This window comes from Zingiber officinale, chromosome 7B (assembly GCF_018446385.1).
Source record: "Zingiber officinale cultivar Zhangliang chromosome 7B, Zo_v1.1, whole genome shotgun sequence".
NCBI classification, from domain to species: domain Eukaryota; kingdom Viridiplantae; phylum Streptophyta; class Magnoliopsida; order Zingiberales; family Zingiberaceae; genus Zingiber; species Zingiber officinale.
Window position 1 is genome coordinate 112,014,275 of NC_055999.1, and position 18,436 is coordinate 112,032,710.

The 18,436-nt window shown below is 36.4% G+C and overlaps 2 protein-coding genes and 1 long non-coding RNA gene across 3 annotated transcripts; 2 read left to right on the top strand and 1 right to left on the bottom strand.

The window, feature by feature from the left end:
* Positions 1-4,026: 4,026 nt before the first annotated feature.
* LOC122004070 (ferritin-2, chloroplastic-like) lies at positions 4,027-6,273 on the top strand. Its single transcript, XM_042559007.1, has 8 exons — positions 4,027-4,350; positions 4,651-4,734; positions 4,814-4,874; positions 4,956-5,043; positions 5,419-5,480; positions 5,562-5,627; positions 5,950-6,013; positions 6,111-6,273. Exons 1-8 carry the CDS (start codon positions 4,037-4,039, stop codon positions 6,143-6,145), a joined length of 774 nt encoding a protein of 257 aa, XP_042414941.1. The 5' UTR covers positions 4,027-4,036; the 3' UTR covers positions 6,146-6,273.
* Positions 6,274-7,427: 1,154 nt separating this feature from the next.
* Positions 7,428-9,822, bottom strand: LOC122004071. Its single transcript, XR_006118202.1, has 5 exons — positions 9,648-9,822; positions 9,495-9,549; positions 8,771-9,405; positions 8,437-8,574; positions 7,428-7,654 (listed from the first exon to the last, which is right to left on the bottom strand). It is a non-coding gene; the product is annotated as an uncharacterized LOC122004071 (long non-coding RNA).
* A 6,060-nt stretch (positions 9,823-15,882) lies between these two features.
* On the top strand, positions 15,883-17,974 carry LOC122004072 (ferritin-3, chloroplastic-like). Its single transcript, XM_042559009.1, has 8 exons — positions 15,883-16,012; positions 16,294-16,377; positions 16,457-16,517; positions 16,599-16,686; positions 17,062-17,123; positions 17,205-17,270; positions 17,593-17,656; positions 17,754-17,974. The coding sequence occupies exons 1-8, from the start codon at positions 15,903-15,905 to the stop codon at positions 17,786-17,788; spliced, it is 570 nt and encodes a 189-aa protein (XP_042414943.1). The 5' UTR covers positions 15,883-15,902; the 3' UTR covers positions 17,789-17,974.
* Positions 17,975-18,436: the final 462 nt, after the last annotated feature.

Below are 18,436 nucleotides of genomic sequence, written 5' to 3' on the forward strand. Positions count from 1 at the left end.
TAATACTAAACAATTGGTACTAGAAGATAAATGAATGATTTATATTTCTACGATGAAAAAAATTAAGTTTCAAGAAACACGGAGGAGTGCTAGAAAATCAGAGTAGTGCAAGAGTACTGCTGGAAGAAATCAAGTTTCAAGAAGCTGAGTAGTGCTAGAAAAACTTATTGAGAAATCAAAGAGTCAGGTCGGGTTTGTAAACCATTAGTGAAAGAGTTCATTAATAAGTCTAGGAACTTTAAGTTTAATGAACTCTCCCTTAAAATGTTTTGATACTAAGGTTTTTTATAGGGAACAAACAAAATTTTCAGTGTAGGTCTAGAAGTAAACTCCTATTCTACGATTTATTCCTAGAGTTCTTGATTAAAGGCTTGGAAGAGTTGAATTTTGAGGAGTCGACCTATGACATCTTTCAGTCCCACTACTTCTGTGTTTGCATGAGAAGACAAATCTGTCAGTGTTGAGTGTTGTGCTTCTCTACAGCTAAACTTTGATTTATACCACTTTGCTCATAAAAGGGAGATCTCATGTAGAAGAGTAGCATATGCCTAGTGCACAGTATTTTAAAATTTTATCCACATAGTGTTGGAGGGCTTGATGGAAGTGCTTAACCTATCACCTAAATTAGCGAACCAAATCCTCTTTCTCAATCTTGACCATGATGATAAAAGTTCATTTTTATCGTCTTAGTGGTGTGCACGATAACTAACATACTGCTTTGACTTGTATTTGAGTTACAAATTCATTAATATATATTTTAAGAGTTTTACCAATTTAGTTCTTCTCTTTAGTACTTAATATTAGTTCCTATTATTTGTTTGAAAGTTGCCTGAGGTCCTTGAATGAGGGAAATGCCGGTAATGCTTTTCTTTTGATCAAACTTAAATGCTTCCTAGGTGGAAATCAAACCATCAAATTATGTATATATATATATATAGGATTTGCTTCTATCCATTGTAAGTGTGAATATATTCATTCAGCCATTCTGAAACTTCAAGTCATGGCTTTGTACATTTCCTCCTACATTAAAATAAGCATCAAATTTTCATAGTAGTCTTCATTGACAGATATTAGATCATCATGGTGTCACTTGGGATATCTACTAGAAGCAACATGATCATCAGAAAACTACAACATACTCAAAGATATACTAAAATTTCACATGATCTTGTTATACCAACAGAAGTCCAGGTATATATCTTCTCTTTTCAGCAAATTTTGAGTAGCTTTATTTCCAAACATTCTTAATTAGCAAGTTTAGGTTGATACTATTAATGCATATAAAATGATACTTTATATGTTTGTTGTTTGGTATGATTTAATTTTTAATCTTTTAAATTATGTTTATTAGGTTTATATTTTTATTGTTTAATTTACTTATACAAATTTATTGATTGTATTTGTAGGTGACATGTACTTGGATTTTGCATATGATGATTGAAGATGATTGATAGTAAATTGTTGAGTTTTTATTTTATAAGACTTTGTTAGTTTTAAAACTCAATGATTTGTTAGTATTTAGTTAGTATTGGATTCAATACTTTTACATTAGTATTGCATTTGTACTTTTGTGATGATGGAATGAATTATGATGATATGGTGAATGAATTGGATATTTTGGATGTAAAACGTTTCTATTCTTATTGTGGTGAATTGTGGTGATGGTTAAATTGTGATGATATGTAACTTTTTCTATTATGTGATGAATGTTTTGTCTTCTCAATAAATATTATTAATTTATTGTGATGTATTCTAAATGTTTCTATTTAATATTTTTATAAAATATTATAAGTAACATTTAATAATGTCATTATAGATTATATAAGATGACAGTTTAAAATACCCTTAAAAATTATCATTACTAACATAATTTATTGTCCTTATATAAAAATTTAAAACATTTATAATTGTCAATATAAATTAGTTTAGTTGACATTTATATTTGTCCTTATTTAGATAATAAAAAGGCATGCATAAGTATCCATGAAATATTTTTTCGTGACATTTTCGATTGTCATTATATTCCTATATTTAAGACACTTTTGAAGTTATCATAAATATTTTATAATGACATTATACAAATATCAGGAATACTAAAGGGTCTATGCTAACATCGCATTTCAATACATTTTTTGGTGATGTCACCATAGCTTTAGTGTCACTAAAAGTGTACTATAAGGGCATTTATGTGTGTCCTTAAAGACCATAATTCTAGTAGTGTAATTATGCCACTAAGGATAAAACTTTAACCATACTAGCGGCGTCTTGGATCTTTTTGGAGGTGCCTCCGAGCCACGTCAGCCAATGGTAACATTATCTCATGAGACTATAAAAACTCTAAGGAGTTAGGAATTTAACAACAATCATTGTATTCATTTTCCTAGCTTTTTTTAGCATTCATTTTCCAATCATTGTATTATAATTATCTTGGATTAATAATCACTTAGGTTGTAAGCAAGTAAATCTATTTATTCTCTTACTTTATTATTGTTATTGATTTTAAAGTTAATTATTTGTGTTTAATTAATTTGACTATCCTTGCTAAGTAAAAGTAAAAAATTTGATTAACTTATTTTCAGGACTATTCACCTCCTCTAGCCAGTCTAAACACAGTCTACCTGTTACACGATTTTAAAATTGATAAAACTCTATGTCACGCCCACCAATGAATTTTGATAAAAAGTCATCGATGGATTTTTAGATTTCAAGAAAATAGCGTGGTGGTTAAGGACAATGTAAACCAACACAAAATCAAATCAAAGGAATGCAAGTTAAAGTGTGACAAACTCTAAACATGCGTAAGAGATGGGGACTACAACAGAAATCTGAAACATACATGATCGAGAGGTTGAATTACAATACTAGGTCAGCGATCCAAGATAGGAGAGGAGAGAGATGACCAACATCAGGATACAGAATGAGAAGTTAAACTAAACCCTAAACTTGAATGGGATAGGGAAAGATTATCAGTAGATCCTAATTCACTTTCGGCGAGCTAATAGATCTATGTGGAGGGTTTCGACTTTTGAGGAAATTGTTTTCGACGAGCTAATAGAGAGATATGAGATTTAATTTCCGTGAATTGGGAGAGCGAAGAGATGTCGAGATTGTATGCATCCGAATTAAATAAACTTTTTTTTTATTTTGAATATGTTATTATGATGTTTGGGAATGGGATAAGCAGTAGGCGAGGGGTATTATCGGAAATAAATGCACTTTTTGAAAAATAACCAACTTTAGTGTGTTCTTTAGGAATTTTGAAATTTTAAATGTGGGCTTTAGTCAATTACTGAATATCTTTTGTACATCTACTTTCTTGATTTGTTTTAGAACGTTGTTTCACTGTAAATCAACACAGACCATGATCAGCTGAGAAGCAACACGCGACTTCTATGAGTCTCATTTGTTGTTGTCTCCGCAACAAGCGTGAGGCCGTCACACGTCTTCCTTATTAGGGCATCCAAGCGAATCCTCTCAAATATACCCGGTGATTTCTATTTTAAAATATATATATATATTGGCGTGTAGCAGGGCCCACCAAAAAAAAGAGTAGACATTGATTACTTATTTAATTTTTTTATTTTTTTATTTTTTGAAATCTAATTTTTTAAGGAGAGAATTAAAGATATTTGATATTCAACGAATTTATCTATAAATAATTACTTAATAAAATATTTAATTATACATTTTAAAATATTTGAAAAATGAAATATCTGAATGATAATATGAAAATCAGATAAAAATATCAAAAAAGGAAATGGAATTATTAGTTCCGTTGGCACGGTGGATGGCATTAAAAGCTATGAGCTGCCTTTTGTTTTCAAAATTTTATTTTTTTCGTCGCTTAAAGATTCCTTTCACACGGTCGCCGAGGAAGAGAGTCGTGTGGAGATCGTGAGTCGTCCACGCGCGCATCCGACTGAAAATGATCTGACTGTCCACTTGTCGCCCATCCTGCCTCTCTCCTGCCCTTTTTATATCCCTGCGTCCTAGCCTTTTCATTCCCTACACCCCATCATCCTTCGTGCGAGAAGACATGCCTCTCGAAGCTTCCCCGGCCGTTGCTCCCCTCGCCTCCTTCAGGGTCACGCCGTCGCTTTCCGGAGTAGCTCTCTTTCCCCGCCGGCAGACATTTTCGTTGTCTTTTCCCCGATTTCGGAATGGGGCGATGAGGCGCTCATCGTCGTCCCTCGCTGCTGCCAACTCCGGCCAGGCGTTAACGGGAGTCATGTTTCGGCCCTTCGAGGAGATTGGGAAGGAGCTCTCTCTGCTTCCGACGTCCCCAGATCTGTCTTTGGGCCGTCAGAAATACGCCGATGAGTGCGAATCTGCCATCAATCAACAGATCAAGTCGGTTCTATTTCTCTCTCTCATTCATTTAACCTTATGTTTATTGTAATATTTTTTCCCTACGATCTTTGATTCATCTTTTCGATGAAATTTCTGTCATTCTTGAGATAAATGACATGGGATCTCCAGCGAGTTCTTAGCTGCCTTGTTAGTTGATAAATGACCTGGGATCTCCACATAGTTCTTGGAAAACGCGTCTTGTTTGACTTACCTTTCGTTTGTTCTGTTCTTTAAATTCCTTCTATGAGAAATTTAATTAGATCAATCTCAGTGATCTCGTCAACATTGTTCCATTCGCAGTGTCGAATACAATAATTCGTACGTCTATCATGCCTTGTTCACTTACTTCGACCGCGACAACGTTGCGCTGAAAGGCCTCGCGAAGTAAGTAGGCGTTTATTCTCTATTTTCATACATGTGTTGTGATTCTTGAGTATATTTGACTTGGTTTTGCTCATTACAGATTTTTCAAGGAGTCAAGTGAAGAGGAAAGGGAGCATGCCGAGAAACTGATGGAATACCAAGTAAGTTACAGATTCAAATTTCAAGGTGTTTGTTATTGTCTCTGAACTACGACAACTGATTTTAAATCTCTCCGTGAACAGAACAAACGAGGAGGAAGAGTGAAACTCCAGTCTCTTGTTATGCCACCGTCTGAATTCGATCATCCAGAGAAGGGAGAAGCATTGCATGGTAAGTTCGAATCTGTGCATCAGCACAAATCTACTCTGTCGTTTTATGTAACTGTTGCATATAAATATTTGTTTCGTCCATTCTCCTCAATATCGATGAACTCTATCCTGTTATTACTTATTCATTGATGATGTTCCAGGAGAGAGACTTTTTTTTTTAAAACAACGATGACGACTATTCCTAAATTTTTACAATTTAACGTCGGCTCCAGGAATCCTAATATTTTCATTCGGAATCCTAAATTTTTACATCGAGATTGAATTATTTGGTTTTGTACCATTCCTTTTTTTTTTTATTTTTTTTACTACTCTGCTAAGTTTGATCAAACCTTGGATTTTGTAGAGTCTTTGGTGACATTGTTTTGCTTTGTTTCAGCCATGGAATTGACTTTGGCTCTTGAGAAGTTGACAAACGAGAAGCTGATCCAGCTACACAATGTAAGTGATACTGAACCATGGTCCAACTAGTTAGTGTTATCTCATATTTTAACTTTTATATTGTCTTGAAATTTAATCCAGATTGCTGAAAATTGCAACGATGCTCAACTGGCTGACTTTATTGAGAGTGAATTTCTCGGAGAGCAGGTGACATAATTATGAGGATGGTTTAGCTAATTGTCAACTTTGACACAATTGTTAATTTGTTCAGAAAAATTCAACATAATTTCACTAAAATCAGCAAAATTATAGACAAAAACCTAGAATAAGATTGAAAGGTCAAGGCAAAAAAAGAAAGCAAAAGCTTTATTTCCAATTTCTACTCTCCAGGAACCAATCTCTATACCTCTATTAGAATACTATTGGAGCAAATAAGTAATAGCAAACTTATGAACCTGTCAAACAACAAGTTAGAAAAATCAAATTTGCTTGCTGCTGCTGAACTTTGTAATCTTCATCTCATTTTCAGGTGGAAGCCATAAAGAAGATATCCGAGTACGTTGCTCAGCTGAGAAGGTTAGGGAAAGGACATGGTAAGGATTCCATTATTAAGATAATCTCTAGATGTCTATTTTGAATTGTTGTAGATAACCTTCAGATGTCTTATTTGCGATTGGGTATTATATGCAGGGGTTTGGCATTTCGACCAGATGCTCCTCCATTAGGGAGATGCTGTGGCTGCCTAAAGTGTTGAGGTCTTGATCAGTTACATCTGTCTCTAGCTGTAGATTGTCATTTTCTTCATTCTGTATTGTAATCTTTGATGTTGTCGAAAGTATAGAGCAGAACCAGATGGGGTTTCTGGAGAAAGTAATATTTGATGTATGTCATAGAGGTCTAGTCTCGATTGACTATGAAACTTGGTTCAAGCTTTCACAATCAACTGCATTAACACTACATGTTGGAATAAACATGTGCAATTGTGTGGGTGTCATAACTTGAAAGGGCTGACCTCATGCCATGGATTTGGGATCCTTCATCCATGAAAAAGTGGATCAGGGATGGATCACTTATATTTACGACTGGATTATGGTCGTGATCCAGCCACAATTAATTATGATCCCTCCCTAGGTTCACTGCCCCCAGATTATAGTTTGGGTCGGGGCGGGTGATCGGAGGCCACCCCCGCTCGTTTAGTTCCTTACAGTGAACCCAGATGAAGAATATACAGCCTTGTTATATGATCTACTAGACAAGGCCCTCCTAAATAGAATTCAAGAATATATATCAATTAGCTCACCGATTGTAAAAATAGAACCTTTTACACTATAGAAGAAGGAAGTCATAGTTGAACAAAAAGGTGCATCTTGCCAAACAAATTTGAAAGTAGGCCTCCAAGGAAAATCAATTGTAAATTATTAAACGTGTAACATAATTAAATAACTATGTAATGAGGGCTTGAAACTACCATACTTTAATTTTTTTTTCAATGTATAAAACAAGTAGACAATATCTTCATCTTATTTTTTTATTCTTAGTATTTTTAAATTGTTTCTTGGCATACTATCATTAAGAAAAAACACATATAATTAGTAATTAAAATCAAAACACTACCAGAAAAAAGATAATAGACAACGCTTTTAAAGTGTTGTCTTTGTGCCTGAAAAAGCGTTGTTAAAGGCACTGTTGTTAAAAGTCTGCTCAACGACAACGCTTTTAAAGCGTTGTCGTTTGTAGCAAAGACAACGCTTTAAAAATGTTGTGTATTTTTTGCAAAAAACATCATCTTTGCAACGCTTTAAAAGCGTTGTTTTTGGCAAAGACAACACTTGTGCAATGCTTTAAAAGCGTTGTCTTTTTAAAATAAAAATAAAAAAATCTATTTACAAAATATTTTTTTTTATATTTACAAAACTATTAATTTTCTTTTAGCATGTCTAGATTTGAATTTGACATATAAAATAACATTAATTAGCTCAGCTAAAGATTTCAAACTCGTACCAAAATAATAGAATTCAATTACAAAGTATTAGTATTTACAGGAGAATTCAACTATACACAAAGACTAAATAGTTCTGTTTCAAAGTAAATAGTGACATTCGAATTAAAAAAAAAAAACACAAAATAGCTAGTCGGCCTCGAAGACAACGATCTGCATGCTTACTTCTACTAGATATACTGATCAAAAAGGATTGTCGGCTTGAGACTGGGACAAAACACCTACCACTGTATATCTGCCACATAAAACACTACCATCAATATTATGCAAAAGAAATTTTCACTCTTAAAGTTGAAAACAAAGGTCATGGTTCACACCATACAACAATTTGAAAATTTGGATTGAGAAAGACAGAAGAAAGAAATGGATCTTTAGCATTCCAATAAAACCTAAACTAATTGCATTCAAATAAAGAACAAACATCATAGGTTTATTTCTCACTCAGGAAAATAATTGAGTCAGACATCTAGGAAAGAAATGGATGAATATCATGATAGCTGTTAGACAAAAGGTTTCAAATTAAGACACAAGTAATCTTCAACCAGACCTCGGATAGCTATAACATCATAAGATGAGTCCTATGCTATCATATATAGTTCTTCCTCTACCTGGCACCTTCTAATTTTCATTGATTTAGTTTGTCTAACTACAAAATCAATGGTCTTCCTTGAGCATGAACTAGTATCTCTCATATTCCTTGTTTATTGAAGCTACACCTAATTGATGCCAGATAGTAGTATTTCTTTATTTTATCTTTTCTAATCATCCGACTTGATATTACTAACTTTTCATTCATGATATTCCAAACTCTAACCTATATAGTCTTATAGAATTAGCCAAGGATGACAGGAAAATGGATGAGGAAGCAACAACCTAGCTTCTAGCTTAGCTTACAATCACCTTAACAAAATCCCCTTTTCTAGAATAGTTGAGAACTGCCCAAAACATACAAAATAATTTGAGAAAAAACACACATATCTGAGTGATATGACCACATATCTGAGTAATTTAACTTACGACATTTCTATCTCATGAAGTACTACATTTCCTCCATCAGAAATAAGATATGGTCTTACTTCATCCAATACTAACTCAACATTTTCAGCAGTTACGGAAACTCTGCTAATCGATTTGGTGCAGCAACTGATTTAACCACTGCAGCAAACATTGGCAACAAAGATTGTCAGCTTTATCATAGAAATCAACTAAATCAGAGAAACAACAAACATCCTTTCATTTTGGAAAATATGATCAATGGGTGAACCTTAAGATATTTAACATGAATTCATGGAATTATGGTAGGTGTAGAATATCTTCTAAGCAAAACAACAAAACACAGGAAAAAACCAACCTTGAGGCGGAGAGGACGGAGAGATACAAAAGAGGCGGCAGCAAAAGAGCATGCGGCTTCCATGAAAGGTGAGGGATTCGTCAATACCGAGGCTCGCATCATATTAACCAAAAATCCAACTCCTCTGTTCTCTTCTACTGGTCGACCACTTAAATACCAACTCCTAGGCCAGCTGGATAGATCCATGAATTTAAGTTGCATGGGGCTGGACAAGCATGACCTACATGGAAGACCATTTCACGTATATGGAGACAAAATTATACTAAATTAAATGAATTGTATATTATAAGGAACAACATCAACTCAAAATTAATCCACAACCTAAGGAATACGAATTAAATTGAATGCAAAAAAGAACAATGATTTCAATCTTTGGGCCATTGTAACTAATTTATGAACCCAAATATCATCTCTTTCACCCTATATTGCACTATATATGTAGTCTTTATTAGCCAACATGTAGCATAACAATGTCTTTGAAAAACATCTTTTGTATCAGAACAAACAAAAATGAAAAGGAAACAAAACACCAGCCCACTGATACTAAATGGTAAAAGGATTGTATTGGATGTTGTGGTGATTTACTGCAGCCCCAATCTGCATATAGGCCCGTGCTTTATAACATTGAAATCAACCTGAAACCAACGATAATTATGTCTTAACCCACAATTCTCTAGCTACTGATGTATTATAATCCAATCATGCTTTTACGGTGTTTCTATACCTTTGGTCCAAAGAGATCTCTGATGTTGTCGATTCCATACAAGATCATCGTCGGCCTGGGTTACACAGAATAATGGTAAGTAAAAGTACATTTATTCCAGAAGAGAAAAAAAAAGGCGTCATGCTTCGCAGCTTTGGGTGGCACATGGCGTACAGGTGAGGTGGATGCTCGGAGTCGTCGTCGGTGCTTGCTGCCATCGCTGCTGGAATCAAGAAGGGTGGGCTATGGAGGTCCGGCCGGCGGCAGTGAAGAGAAGAAAGAGCTGTCGGCCGGTGGTGAGGAAGAAGAGACGGCCGGCGGTGGGAGGTCGCGTGCCCTAGCCGCGCGAGAAGATGTTGCAAACAGAAAGGAATCACCACTGTTCGTCGCATGGGTAAAAAGAAACGAAGTTTTCTCCTCCTTTAATCTGGGCCGTCCATATTGTGATGAAGATAGATAAAGATCTAGCCGTCAGATCTTGAGATAAGCGGTCTAGATCACTTAAGATTGAGATGATAACTTGACAGTAGACAACACTTTTTAAAAACGTTGTCGTAGACACTAAAAAAAAGGCTAATAGACAACACTTTTTACGAAACGTTGTCTTTGACCCATAAAAATCACTAATAGACAACGGTTTTTAGAAAAGCGTTGTCTATTAATAAGAAAATAATGAAATAGACAACGCTTTTCATTAAAAGCGTTGTTAAAAAAAAATAGTCAACACTGTTTAAAAAAAGCGTTGTCGTTTAAGTGTTGTAGAATCCCAATTTTCTTGTAGTGAAATGCTCAAAATACTTGATGTGAAAATATAATCTTACTGTTGGTACAATATCCCTCAGGTCAAGGTTGACCTGGTTGACCAAGCTTGAGTCTTGGTTTGGGTTTCAATGTTTGACAATACATGAACAATGCAGGTGTAGTTGTTTTTGTGGGGAGATTGTTGGTGCAATTTCCTTCTGATCAGGGTTTGATCAGGTTTGTTGAAGAAGAGTCAAGTAGGTCAAGGTTGACCAGATACTTGGTTGGAAAGTCCTAGTGAGTGAAGCTAGGCAGAAGGAAAATCCTGGTGAGTGAAACTAGGTGGTGAAACTAGGCAGAGAGAAAAATCTGGTAAGTGAAGCCAGGTGAAAGTCCTAGTGAGTGAAGCTAGGCAGATGGAAAGTCCTGATGAGTGAAGCCAGGCAAGGGAAATCCAGATGGGTCAAGGTTGACCAGACATCTGGTGAAAGTCCAAGTAGGTCAAAGGGATTGACCGGATACTTGGCAAGAAGGGAAAAGTCCAAGTAGGTCAAGGGAGTGACCGGATACTTGGCACGATGAGGAAAAGTCCAAGTGGGTCAAAGGGATTGACCGGACACTTGGTGAGGGAGTCCTAGCAGGTCAAGGGTGACCGGATGCTAGGCATGATGAACCAACAAGTCATGGATTGACCGGATGTTGGTTTGGGGGCTTGGGACTTGGTTTTGGGCAAAAACCAGTAGCTGGATCGATCAGCCGATCGATTGGCTGGAGCCCAATCGATCGGTCGATCGATTGGGGAGTCCCTGCGAGAAGCTTCGTCCCAATCGATCAGTGGATCGATTGGGAGGCAGTCACGAGCGCACCGAATGTCTCTGGATCGATCAGTGGATCAATCCAGAGACCCCAATCGATCAGTGGATCGATTAGGGTGGCGCGATTTGTCGCGATAAGACCTGGATCGATCAGCCGATCGATTCAGGCAAATTCCCAGAGCACAGAGGCGCTCTGGATCGATCCGTGGATCGATCCAAAGCCTCCCCGATCGATTGGGAGTAATCCAATCGATCGGGATCCGACCGTTAGCGCAGATAAAGGCTGCAGGCATGCGTCTTCTTCAGTTGAACTTCTGAGACTTCATACGATTCATCACCAGCAACTCCACAGTACTCTCCAAGCTCCAGATCGTCAGTTCTTGAAGATTCTTGGAGGCTCTTCCAAGTCAAGAGGCGGATCAAAAGCAAGAAGAAGAAGTTAGGGTTAGGGCTTTTACTGTACATCTTGTAAGCTTTTGCTTATCTTGTATTTCCCTTTCTTCTTCTTGTATTGAGAGTGTTGTAGGGCTTCTACACCTTTAGTAGTTACCATAAAGGAGTGTTATTCATAGTGGAGGGTGCGTGAGTAGGTGTGGATCCTTGGACTAGTCACCTCCTTTGGAGGTGGATACCAAGTAAACCATCCGTGTTAGCATTGTTGTATTTGTTTCTTGTATTTTCCGCTGCACATCCCTGAAGAAACAAGCAACAACGAGCACCGAGCATGCGACGACGTATTTACCCCCCCCCCCCCTCCTCTAGCTACATTTTGGTCCTTACAATTACAACAATGACTCCCAATCTCATTTTTGTTAAGCTTAACGATCCTTGTTGTCTTCTTATTGACCTCTTCTTTAGAATTACCTTCAAAATTTGAGATACTAACTCTTTGTTATTGCAAATTATCCACATCAATTTTTTTCTTTCCCCCTTCCGCTTTCAAAACAACCTTTACTTTTATATTTTTTTCAACATTGCTTTTTGATACCTCAACCAATTGTACTCCTTTCCATGTCATGTTTATAGAAGGAGCGAAGATTTCTGTCTTACTCCTCTTCCTCTAAGGTACCATCTTGAGGCATATAGGACTATCAATAGTAGCATCCTTATAATTATAGTGACTTCGGTCACATCCTCTCCTAGTCCTGGTTCTAGAAACAACTAGTTCAAGATGAGAATCCACTACATGGTCACTTGATTCAGATTGGATACCTTTATCTTCTATAAGTTTAAGTAATTATTTTACCCTTTTATTTATTTGAATATTTTTATTATTAGCTCCTTGATTTAGTTTTGATAAATAATGCAGTTACGACATTCACTATTACTAGGGTATTTTGCTCCTATAGCAAGTAATGATGAGTCTCTAATGGATGCGGAAAATCATCGAGGTAAGGAAGATTTTCAACCAATATATTTTCAAAAAGAGTAGGGACTAGCTCAACAATAACTTATCAAAAAAAATTATTTAGAAATTGACAATAACTTAGAAATGAAGAGGAGCCTTGACGTAACGGTAAAGTTGTTGCTATGTGACCAAAAGATCACGGGTTCGAATCCTGTAAACAACCTCTTGCAAAAAAAGTAGGATAAGGATGGGTACAATGGATCCTTCCCCGGGACCCCGTATGGCGGGAGCTTTGTGCACCGGTTCAAAAATTGGGACCCCGTATGTCGGCAGCTTCGTGCATCGGGCCAAAAATCAAACTTGTTTCGTATACTAATTATTACATACATACTAATGTTCGTTCATATAAAAAATCAAATTGACAACTCAATTGAATCTACCTAGATTGTCAAAATCATCAATAATATCTAGAATATTTATAGGAATCTTATATGTAATAGAAGAAAACAACACACATAAATATATACAAAATATATAATTTACAAAATACTAAAACATCATCATTTACTTTAATTCTACGGGAATCTATTTTAAGCAACTCAATTTTTGATCTAGTAGGCTCTTTTTTTAAAATAAATGAGCAAGAAAGAGGTCACCGTATGCATTAGTTGAATTCATAGGAACTTAAACACCTTTGTCTACAATACCAAGCAATGGAGACACATCTCTTCTAGTGAAAGTACTGGAACACTCGAAAGCTAAAACATTTGAAACGTTGAATTCCAACTATGAAAATATTCACCAATAGATCCGCAATTTGCTTAATATCTTTATATCTAAAAAATAATAAAAGTGGACTGTTTAATGATATCTTTGTGTCTATCATGTAAATGAACATAATCATGTTGCTTTCCTTTACTTATTTTACAACTAAAAAAATATTAAAGTGACCTTAAACAATAGTCCATTGAAAATTTTGCCAACACCTACAGTTTAAAAAATAAAAATTAATAAATGAAAAAAACCAAATTCTCACATTCCTATCAATTTGACGATGCACAAAGTGTAGTTACTGTAAGTACCCTGGGTTGATTTTGATATGATCATCCAAGTTAAGTTAGTTCATGTTTATTTTTTATGTCTTGTGTCTAAGTGTGTAAGAGCTAAGGACCACAAAAAGTCTAGCGAAAGACACATCGGATGAGAAAGATGACATGAGAAGTGAGTCGACGGGCTCAGTGCATTCGAGAGACGATAAACTATGGAAGAGTATACTGGTGGAGCGAGAACATGCACAACAATCCGAGGGACGAAAAGCCAGGGAGGAAGTCTGCTCAAAGAGAAGACCGGAGTTGGGTTCAGGTAAGCTCAATTTCGAACAGCCGGAGCATCACCCAAACGAGCACGGGAAAGAGACTGTTCGGATGAATAGTGCTCGAGACGCCTCCAATGGCTTTGGAGACGCCTCAAGTTTCGGTAGAGAAGCTGTCGCATTCGAGACACGAGGCGCCTCAAATGTGCCTCAGGGGCCTAGGATGAAAAAGCGCGAAGGCGCCTTGAGCGAACTCGAATGTGCCTTAAGCAGAGGTGTGAAGGCGTCGTCAATCCTCATGAAGGTGACTTCCAACGTGGCAGAGACGTTGGTGACTATGCCACTAAGGATAAAACTTTAACCACACTAGAGGCATCTTGGATCCTTTTGGAGGTGCCTTCGAGCCACGTCAGCCAACGGTAACATCATCTCAGGAGGCTATACAAAACTCCATAGAGTTAGGAATTTAACAACAATCATTGTATTCATTTTCCTAATTTTTTTTAGCATTCAAAGTTTGTATGAGGCTATTCCACCTGCACGAAGAAGATTTTTCTTAGTGAAGCTTATAATTGTTTTAGATTAACAATCATCTAAGTTGTAATCAAGTAAATCTTTTTATTCTCTTACTTTATTTTTGTTATTGATTTTAAAGTTAATTATTTGTACTTAATTAATTTGACTATCCTTGCTAAGTAAAAGTAAAAAATTTGATTAACTTATTTTCAGAACTATTCATCCTCCTTTGACGTCTATCCGTTACCAGATTTTAAAATTGATAAAACTCTATGTCATGCCCACCAATGAATTTTGATAAGAAGTCATTGATGGATTTTTCATATTTCTAGAAAATAGCGTGGTGGTTAAGGACAATGCAAACCAACACAAAATCAAATCAAAGGAATGCAAGTTAAAGTGTTACAAACTCTAAACATGTGTAAGGGATGGGTACTGCAATAGAAATCTGAAACATATCTCATCGAGAGGTTGAATTATAATACTAGGTCAATGATCCAAGATATGAGAGGAGAGAGATGACCAAAGTCAGGATACAGAATGAGAAGTCAAACTAAACCTTAAACTTGAATAGGAGAGGAAACGATTATCAGTAGATCCTAATTCACTTTCGGCGAGTTGATAGATCCATGTGGAGGGTTTCAACTTTTGAGGAAATTGTTTTTGACGAGCTAATAGAGAGAGAGGGGATTTAATTTTGGTGAACTGGGAGAGCGAAGTAAGAGATGTAGAGATTGCATGCATCCGAATCAAATAATTTTTTTTATTTTGAATATGTTGCTCACTTGCTCTGATGTTTGGGAATGGGATAAGCATTTGGCGAGAGGCGTATGTATTATCGGAAATAAATGCACTTTTTGAAAAATAACAACTTTAGTGTGTTCTTTAATTAGGAATTCTGAAATTTTATATATGGGCTTTAGTCAATTACCCAATATCTTTTTGTACATCTACTTTCTTGAATTCTTTTAGAACGTTGTTTCACTGTAAATCAACACAAAGATCATGAACAGTTGGGAAGCAACACGCGACATCTGTGGGTCTCATTTGCTGTTGTCTCCGCAACAAGCGCGTGAGGTCGCCACACGTCTTCCTTATTAGGGCATCCATGCGGATCCTCTCAAATATACCCGGTGATTTCTATTTTTAAAAATATATAAAAACATTAAAAAGCAAAGGCGGGCTCTGTATTGGGGTACGTGGGTGGCGTGTAGCACAGGGCTCATCAAAAAAAAAAAGTAGGCATTCATTACTTATTTAATTTTTTTTTTGAAATTTAATTTTTTAAGGAGAGAATTAAAGATATTTGGTATTCAACGAATTTATCTATAAATATTTACTTAATATAATATTTAATTATAAATTTTAAAATATTTGAAAAATGAAATATCTGAATGATAATATGAAAATCAGATAAAAATATCAAAAAAAAGGAAATGGAATTATTAGTTCCTTTTGCACCGTGGATGGCATTAAAAGCTATGAGCTGCCTTTTGTTTTCAAAACTTTATTTTTTGTGGCTTAAAGATTCCTTTCACAATAGAGTCGTGTGGAGATCGTGAGTCGTCCACACGCGCATCCGACTGAAAATGATCTGACTGTCCACTTGTCGCCCATCCAGTCTCTCCCCTGCCCTTTTTATATCCCCGCGTCCTCACCCTTTCATTCCCCACCCATCATCCTTCGAGCGAGAAGACATGGAGGAGATCGGGAAGGAGCTCGCTCTGATTCCGACGTCCCCAGATCTGTCTTTGGGCCGTCAGAAATACGCCGATGAGTGCGAATCTGCCATCAATCAACAGATCAAGTCGGTTCTATTTCTCTCTCTCATTCATTTAACCTTATGTTTATTGTAATATTTTTTCCCTGCGATCGTTGATTCATCTTTTCGATGAAATTTCTTTGTCATTTATCTTCTCGAGATAAATGACCTGGGATCTCCACAATGCGAGCGAGTTCTTAGCTGCCTTGTTAGTTGAACGCGTCTTGTTTGACTTACCTTTCGTTTGTTCTGTTCTTTAAATTCCTTCTATGAGAAATTTAATTAGATCAATCTCAGTGATCTCGTCAACATTGTTCCATTCGCAGTGTCGAATACAATAATTCGTACGTCTATCATGCCTTGTTCGCTTACTTCGACCGCGACAACGTTGCGCTGAAAGGCCTCGCAAAGTAAGTAGGCGTTTATTCTCTATTTTCATACATGTGTTGTGATTCTTGAGTATATTTGACTTGCTTTTGCTCATTACAGATTTTTCAAGGAGTCAAGTGAAGAGGAAAGGGAGCATGCCGAGAAACTGATGGAATACCAAGTAAGTTACAGATTCAAATTTCAAGGTGTTTGTTATTGTCTCCGAACTACGACAACTGATTTTAAATCTCTCCGTGAACAGAACAAGCGAGGAGGAAGAGTGAAACTCCAGTCTCTTGTTATGCCACCGTCTGAATTCGATCATCCCGAGAAGGGAGAAGCATTGCATGGTAAGTTCGAATCTGTGCATCAGCACAAATCTACTCTGTCGTTTTATGTAACTGTTGCATATAAATATTTGTTTCGTCCATTCTCCTCAATATCGATGAACTCTATCCTGTTATTACTTATTCATTGATGATGTTCCAGGAGAGAGACTTTTTTTTTTTTAAACAACGATGACGACTATTCCTAAATTTTTACAATTTAATGTCGGCTCCAGGAATCCTAATATTTTCATTCGGAATCCTAAATTTTTACATCGAGATTGAATTATTTGGTTTTGTACCATTTCTTTTTTTTTTATTTTTTTTACTACTCTGCTAAGTTTGATCAAACCTTGGATTTTGTAGAGTCTTTGGTGACATTGTTTTGCTTTGTTTCAGCCATGGAATTGACTTTGGCTCTTGAGAAGTTGACAAACGAGAAGCTGATCCAGCTACACAATGTAAGTGATACTGAACCATGGTCCAATTAGTTAGCGTTATCTCATATTTTAACTTTTACATTGTCTTGAAATTTAATCCAGATTGCTGAAAATTGCAACGATGCTCAACTGGCTGACTTTATTGAGAGTGAATTTCTCGGAGAGCAGGTGACATAATTATGAGGATGGTTTAGCTAATTGTCAACTTTGACACAATTGTTAATTTGTTCATAAAAATTTAACATAATTTCACTTAAATCAGCAAAATTATAGACAAAAACCTAGAAGAAGATTGAAAGGTCAAGGTAAAAAAAGAAAGCAAAAGCTTTATTTCCAATTTCTACTCTCCAGTAACCAATCTCTATACCGCTATTAGAATACTATTGGAGCAAATAAGTAATAGCAAACTTATGAACCTGTCAAACAACAAGTTAGAAAAATCAAATTTGCTTGCTGCTGCTGAACTTTGTAATCTTCATCTCATTTTCAGGTGGCAGCCATAAAGAAGATATCTGAGTACGTTGCTCAGCTGAGAAGGTTAGGGAAAGGACATGGTAAGGATTCCATTATTAAGATAATCTCTAGATGTCTATTTTGAATTGTTGTAGATAACCTTCAGATGTCTTATTTGCGATTGGGTATTATATGCAGGGGTTTGGCATTTCGACCAGATGCTCCTCCATTAGGGAGATGTTGTGGCTGCTTAAAGTGTTGAGGTCCTGATCAGTTACATCTGTCTCTAGCTGTAGGTTGTCATTTGCTTCTTTCTGTATGTGTAATCTTTGATGTTGTTGAATGTAGAGAGCAGAACCAGACGTGGTTTCTGGAGGAAATAAAATTTGATGTATGACGTCGAGGTCTAGTCTCGATTGACTATGAAACTTGGTTCAAACATTCGCAATCAACTAGATTAACACTGCATGTTGGAATAAACATGTGCAATTGTGTGGGTGTCATAACTTGAAAGGGCTGACCTCATGCCATGGATTTGGGATCCTTCATCCATGAAAAAGTGGATCAGTGATGGATCACTTATAATTACGACTGGATTATGGTCGTGATCCGACCACAATTAATTATGATCCCTCCCTAGGTTCACTGCCCCCCAGATTATAGTTTGGGTCGGGGCGGGTGATCGGAGGCCACCCCCGCTCGTTAAGTTCCTTACAGTGAACCCAGATGAAGAATATACAGCCTTGTTATATGATCTACTAGACAAGGCCCTCCTAAATAGAATTCAAGAATATATATCAATTAGCTCACCGATTGTAAAAATAGAACCTTTTACACTATAGAAGAAGGAAGTCATAGTTGAACAAAAAGGTGCATCTTGC